The sequence below is a fragment of the Empidonax traillii genome, unplaced genomic scaffold (genome assembly GCF_003031625.1).
Source record: "Empidonax traillii isolate 1590-97213 ecotype Southwest subspecies unplaced genomic scaffold, ASM303162v1 scaffold178:size2223814, whole genome shotgun sequence".
Taxonomy (NCBI): domain Eukaryota; kingdom Metazoa; phylum Chordata; class Aves; order Passeriformes; family Tyrannidae; genus Empidonax; species Empidonax traillii.
The window spans coordinates 916,930-923,601 of record NW_020955371.1 but is presented as its reverse complement, the minus strand read 5'-3'; the positions used below and the strand labels follow the sequence as shown (position 1 = coordinate 923,601).

At 38.5% G+C, this 6,672-nt stretch overlaps 1 protein-coding gene across 6 annotated transcripts in view; it reads right to left on the bottom strand.

Moving 5' to 3' along the window:
- Positions 1–2,220: 2,220 nt before the first annotated feature.
- Positions 2,221–6,672, bottom strand: part of LARP4B (La ribonucleoprotein domain family member 4B) — a 58,168-nt gene continuing 53,716 nt past the window's right edge. For all 6 annotated transcript variants that reach the window (XM_027886130.1, XM_027886131.1, XM_027886132.1 and 3 more), the window contains one exon: positions 2,221–6,116. In XM_027886130.1, the coding sequence (XP_027741931.1) occupies positions 5,835–6,116 (282 nt within the window). In that variant the 3' untranslated portion in view covers positions 2,221–5,834. The remainder of the gene's footprint in view (positions 6,117–6,672) is intronic.

The window sequence follows — 6,672 nt, the reverse complement described above, 5'->3', positions numbered from 1 at the left end:
CACGTGCGTAACACAAGCACACAAAGCAATTTACTCCTCAAAACTGATGAGAATTTAAGAGAGATTAGTGAGTGATTTTATCTTTGACTCCCTCCCCACAGCACATACCCCTTTTTCTCTCCCTTTTGCAAAACAGTGAACCGTGTCCAAACCGGTTGTGAGGAGACAATGCACAGACTCCTCATAGTATCTCACCATGAGACAGATTTAAGATTTAGCACATTTACAGCTTGTACATAATAACCATACAGGTTATAGCAGAAATTGGACTCCTTCTCCTCCCCATTGTGAAAACAAGGCTCAAAAATGACCAAGCTTGATGAGCTGAGCCACATTCAGCAGAGTGAGCAAGGCTACAATTAAACCAAGATTTTTACCTTCCATTTGCCATAAGCCAGTTGTACCAATGTTCAGCTGGTTTACTTCAGCTGATTGTAACACTGCTCCTGCCAGGACCATCACCGCACCAGTCTCCTGTGGACATCAGTTGTGCAATCCAGTCCATTCCTCCATTCTGCTGATGGTACAACAACAGCTTGGGACCTATTCCAAGAAATCCTTTCTCAGTTACTTTTTAGACCAACCATTGTGCTGAGGGAGCAGACAGGCAGGATGGACATGACATAGCTGAGGCTGGTCAGCCTCTTTACAGGATTTCTGTGCGTATTTGGCATGACAGCGCAATATTCCATGTGTCACTCCAACAGGAGTTAAATTTCTACCTGATCAGCTTACGCTGGGCATTGAAATATAAACAAGATCCATACGCACGATGAGTGTGGATGCTGCAGTTACTGGTTGGCACCAGGCTGTTACGCAGCTTATTCTCTCAAAAGCAAAGTATGTAACATGACTTTCATCTACAAACCAGCAAAATTTGCAATTCCATCACTTCCCTGACTTAAGTTGCACCCATAAAAGCCCAGCTATACCAGGAGGTTTTAACTGAAAGGTCTGTGAAGTAAAAGCGCATTAGAAAACTTAAAACTTCATAAAAACTTTTCTCTAAAGAAGCCTTAGGATCAAAGCGCAATGAATTACAGTTTCTGTGATAATAAGTAATCTCTGGATGCTCAATTGCATGTAATCGTCCATATTCGCTCTTTCTCATTGTGCCCAGGAGGAAATGAAACCATGTGTTCGACATGAACATTGGTGCAACCACCACCAAACATCACCCTGTTCTGGGGAAAACTGGCACTAAGGGGACACTGCCCAGTTTGCTGTGTGGACAAAATAGCTTCTGTCAAAGCTGGGGTGCTCCTCGAGAGCCACACTAGGATTATGGCAACATTGCTGACAAATTTCCATGCATTTTTACACAGTAAGGGGTAGAAAACTTTGTCCCAAGGGCAGAACAGGATACTCCATGCTGAAGTGAAAACCGGTTGCCTTCAACTACTTGTAGTCCAGGCCATCACCAAATTCCAAAGTTTAACTGACTCTCCCAACATGGAGAAGCTCACAGTGCCCAGTGTACACTGGTATTCCTGTGTTGCCTTACTCTGCTGACAGACAGCAGTGGGGAAGTAAATCAGCAAGCACTTTAACCTGTCGAGGAGCTTACAGAACAACCAGGCTGAGGAAGAGCAGTGCAATACTTCCCAAGATGCTTACAGAACATAGTCACTGTTAATACTTCCATGCTTACATGGAATTTGTTCAAATACAGCTGAATGAGAGACAAACCTTAAAAGAAAGGAAAAAGGTGTATTTCCAAAGTATTTTTTTAGGTAGAGAGAAGATATCCCAGAAGCTCTTCTTTCCTAGTGGTGAGACCAAAATAATCTCTAAAGTCTGCTAAAGTAAAAAATAAGTCCACGACATCTCCACATTTGAGAGCCATGAAACCAAAGCACCAACCCAAACGTTAAAATATATATTTAAGACCAAGTCAACACCTTACCTAATAATTTGATGAAACTACTAATGAAGAGATCTTCCAGTAAACAAAAGATCATGTAAGTTTTTTTGTTTGCTTGTTAACCAGTCATAGCTCCCTAACAGAGATAGATACTGCTGCTTTCAGAGATATGTTACAGGGGTTCCTGTTGCTGCTACGTAGCCTTAGGTGATGGTTACAACAGCTGTGTTGAGTAGGAGAGCAAGCAAACATTCTTTTCCCAAAATCAGAAATATACAATTTCCAAAAATGGGAGCGAAAGACAAAAGGTAATGAAAAATACTGCTGAAGAAAGGTTTAATTAAAAAAATCAGGAATTCAACAGTGCCTAAATCTTTATTTTTCATAACCTACATATTTTTTTTTCAAATTAGACAGTTTTACATTTTATGACACAAAAGGAAACTTAAATTACTGATAGTTTACATGTAAGCTTGATTCCAGTCTTAATGGAAGAAGAACAAAAACAAAAACCCTCAAAAAGGCTCCCATATTACACTTCTGTTTCATGAATTGGCAGCTGTTAGGTCTCCTTAGAAATCTCAGATTGTCTGCTGCTATTAGTGTAATCGGTTACAAAGCACAAAAGTCCCTACCTGTAGCTACTGAAGGAGATACAGAGATAGGTGTGCACCATTACAGTCAGCTGTTGCTTGTGATACACTGCCCCATGTTCCAACAAGGGCCTTTTCCATGCCAGCTGCTCAGGGCTTTGAAGGGTAATGCAGCAAGGTAAAAAAAAATTGCCACTGTTCGCAGATTTCCAAGTGGTGACTGACAGTGTCACGGTGAGGGACTGATCTGAAACAACCTTTGGTTTTGAAAGCAATCTTCATTTTTTTAAATTCCTGGAAGGAGAGTCTCAGATCCCATTTTGACTTGTTTTCAAAATGAAAAGCATCACCACACAGTCCTACGAGGTAAAATGCCAATTTTAATTACTGCATCCCTGAACTCAGCTACTGCTTTTGGGAGGTTTTTCATTTTAAAAGCCACATTTTAATCTCTCTCTGTATCGTAGCAACAGTCTGCATGCAACTTCACAACTCTACTCTGAAAACTCCATTTTGTCACTGAGTGGAAAAAAAAAAAAAAAAAAGGAAAAAAATCTCAAAGTAAAATGCAGTAAGAAGTTGTATGGTATGTTACACAGCGATTTGGCGTGTCACTTTGTTTGTTTTTTTTTAAAAAAGCTATAAAAACCACGTCAGAGGAAGGTTTAAACTTTTGGTGCAACAGACTGTTGCTGGGTAAGCAGTAATTACAGTGTATTGACCTAGCACAAATGGCAGCAGAATACATTAGAACAGCACAACACACCCCGCTGGTCTCAATATATCACCTCAGGTACCAGCTGAGTATCATGACGAGCCATACACAGTCGCTGTAAGGAACCACTCGCGATTGTTTGCAGCTGGAAAGCCTTTCACTTGCAGCAGACAAACAAAATGAATCATACAGCTGGCCTAAACCATACACAAATCTAGCTACCGTGTTCACTGCTGCTGGGGAAAGGAGAAGCGTATTAAAAAAAAATAAATCCAATGACAGAACGAGTTGAGCGCTTTTGGCGATGTTGTCGGGGTCTTATCTCCTCCCACAGCGTTCACAAAGTGCGCTTTTCAAACGAGAAAAATTGACAGACTCCAGCATGCCCTGTTTTGACCAATTCTGCAGCACACAACAGGCTGGATTTTAGAATCTCAACTAGTTACCAATTGACGCTTGTAATAGGAGATTTATCAGGAGTCAACTTCTATAGTTACTTTACAGTTCTGTGAATCATGCACTGATACTCTTGAAAGCACACAAGTAAGCTTCAGTGTATATTTTTGCAGCAGTCAATTTTTTCCCCAATTAGACTTGATTTTTATTAATGACTTTAAAATTACAGTTTGACTGCTGAAATTCATTATTTACATTGCAGAACACTTTTGAATTGGTTAAATCGCTTGTTTTTAGAGGGACTTTGGGAAAACATTTGAGGGCTTGCAAATAAGACTTTCGTTCCATTTCCCTTTTGCAGTGAAGAGGCAGAGTCAGTTCAACACACCAGAATAAAATAAGAAAAAGAAAAAACAACGAATTAAAGTAATATTCAAACCACAACATTTAGTTTATCTACATCCAGCTCAACAGCAACATTTATAATATCAATAATTTTTATCAGATTTTTTTCTTTAGGGTACCTTTTTATATGTTCTGATTATTTACAACTGTACAAGCAAAGCACACACTTCCAAGTGCACATATTTAATACAGTATTGACTATTTGCATTTACAGGTTTTTCAACAATCTGAAAAAGATCAACTGTTTAAGATCTTTAAGGTATATTACAAAAACTGCTGCTAGTTCCTGTACTACAGTATGTTTACCCAGTAAGACCAGTGACAATAGATACATACTGTAACTGAGTAATTCTGTATTCCATTCATGCTAACCCTCCACGGGGTCAGACCTCATTAACTCTAAGCTGTCTTGTACAAAAGTTAAGGCAAAGTCATTTTCAAGTTTAAATAAAATTCAAGTCTTTAAATATTGGATGGAAATAATTCTTTAAAAAAATCAGTTGTTTAAATAAACATTTTTGTGGAATAAACTGTACTGTCATAGTCAGCAGGAATGAGTTTTGTCTGAACTTCCTGCAGTTTAAACATTTAAAGAAAAACTTTAGGCATCTTAAAACAAAAATAATTTATATTCAACTTTATTAGAAACTTGCTAATTTAGTGCATCCTTGTCCTTCAGAAAGCGCATCACTTCTAAAGTAAATAAGTGTGAGAAACCTCATCCCAGAGGTAAATATCAGGGATCTCTTCCTCCACCACACAAAACAAACACCACTATCTCACGTCTTGAAAAATTTAAATCCATATGCCAATGCTTGTAGTTACAGGAAGATGTCAACACAAGGCTGACTAAGATATGAACTCTTTCAAAGAGCACTTGGGGCAGAGCTTAAAAAAAAGTCTACACAGAGCACAGGGGTAACCAGAATATACAGCGCTGACTCAGTTAACTCCCTTACAAGCACAGGGAAGCTAAAGTTATCACAAGAAGGCTACACTGCTTTCTCCTGATAACATCCACTCACTAACAGGCTTCACCACCATAGAAGCTCACAGACTTGATTCTTTCTATTCACAATGTGCTTTGTATTTGCAAATTATAACATCAGTTTTATTCTGGAGTGAGAAGATGGTTACTTGCTTGCAGTAAGTCAAAAAAAAAGGAAATATTTTAGAAAGACTGCTATGGTGCCCCGTAGAATTAATTTTGTGTGTGCAAAACATCAAAAAAAGATTATTTTTTTTTAAAAATACTAGAAACAGCTACTCATTTAACCTAAAAGTGCAAGTTCATTTGCTGACACTTAGTACAGCAGCCCAATAAAAAAAAAATCTTCAAGGTCACATACTAATTTGTAAAATATGTTCTACTTCCTTGCACTCTACACACTAGCTGCCGTTATCAGTCTTTTGGACACTTTAGATATGTACTTGCAGACCTGTTTATTAAAAATATTGCAGCAGCACATTTCTGCTTAACAGTTTAGAAAAAACTCACTATACAGAGCTTGCACTCACACAGCCACAGAGAGGCTTAATAAAAAGTTGATTTTTTTTTTAAAGACAAATATTTTACACCTTGAAAAAAAGGAAAAAAAAAAATCACACTAAGCTTCACCTCCAATTAAGCACCAATCTAAATGTAAGGTTTAGAACAACTATCCAGAAATACCCAGAAAAATAGAATGTTTGTTCAAGAGGGGAAAAAGTATTTCACAGAAAAATAACTTGCAGGCATTGTTATATGCCCAGTATCACTGCAAGCTCCTAACCAGCAACTCATTCTCAGGTATCTTAGTGGGAACATGGGTTTAATTTGTGGGAAGCAGACCTCTTCTCAGATCCCTCCCAGGTGTTAGTTTCACTGAGGAGATTTTGGAGGGGTACTCTGTTCTTTATTTAAGCGTTTGCCAACGGCTGGAGGGGACGATCTGCGTCCTGACTGTCTCCTCTGGTCTTTGGGTTGTCCAGGATGTGACTTTGCAGGAGGAGGTTCTCTGTTTTTCTCTATTGTTTCTGTGGGCTTTCTTTCTTCTTTCCCACATGCTACAGTGTTTGGCTTCTGTTCTTTCTGGGGTTGCAATGTAGGAGGATCCTTAGTTGTTCTCTGGCAAATTTCCGCATAACTAGGTTTTCGCAGTTCCTGTGAAATTGGAAGCAAACAGGACAGAGTTAAGCGAAGCACTCTAAGGAAAAAACAATTTACTTTTATGAATAGAAAAAAGTTTAAGTCCTTGTCCCCAAAGACTGCTGCATTAAAATATGCAGATGAGTTGTAAACTATGAAGTTTACAGAAGCTGTATAATACAATCAACCTGAAAACAAGGTAAAATGCAAAACAGTGTTCCAGAAAAATGGGGTACTGGCACAGGGCAAAATACTTCCCACTGAAACAAACTCTAAACCAGCTGAAAGATGATGAATACCCTGGTTTAAATATCAACATATGTACTAATGCTTCTACCTCAAGTATACTACCAAGGAGAGGATTTGGGTAAGGAGCTATGTTTTGCACTCTTAGTGGCATAATTGTATCATGCAAGTGATCATGAAGCCATCGACGCACAAATTTAAAGCTGCTCGGCAAATTCAGGGTTGCTAGGCTCACATGATTAAGCAAAACTGGCTAGCAATAAATACTCTGTTAAATGCATCAAACTGTATCATTAAGAGAAAGTGAAGTAATAAGGTCACTTAC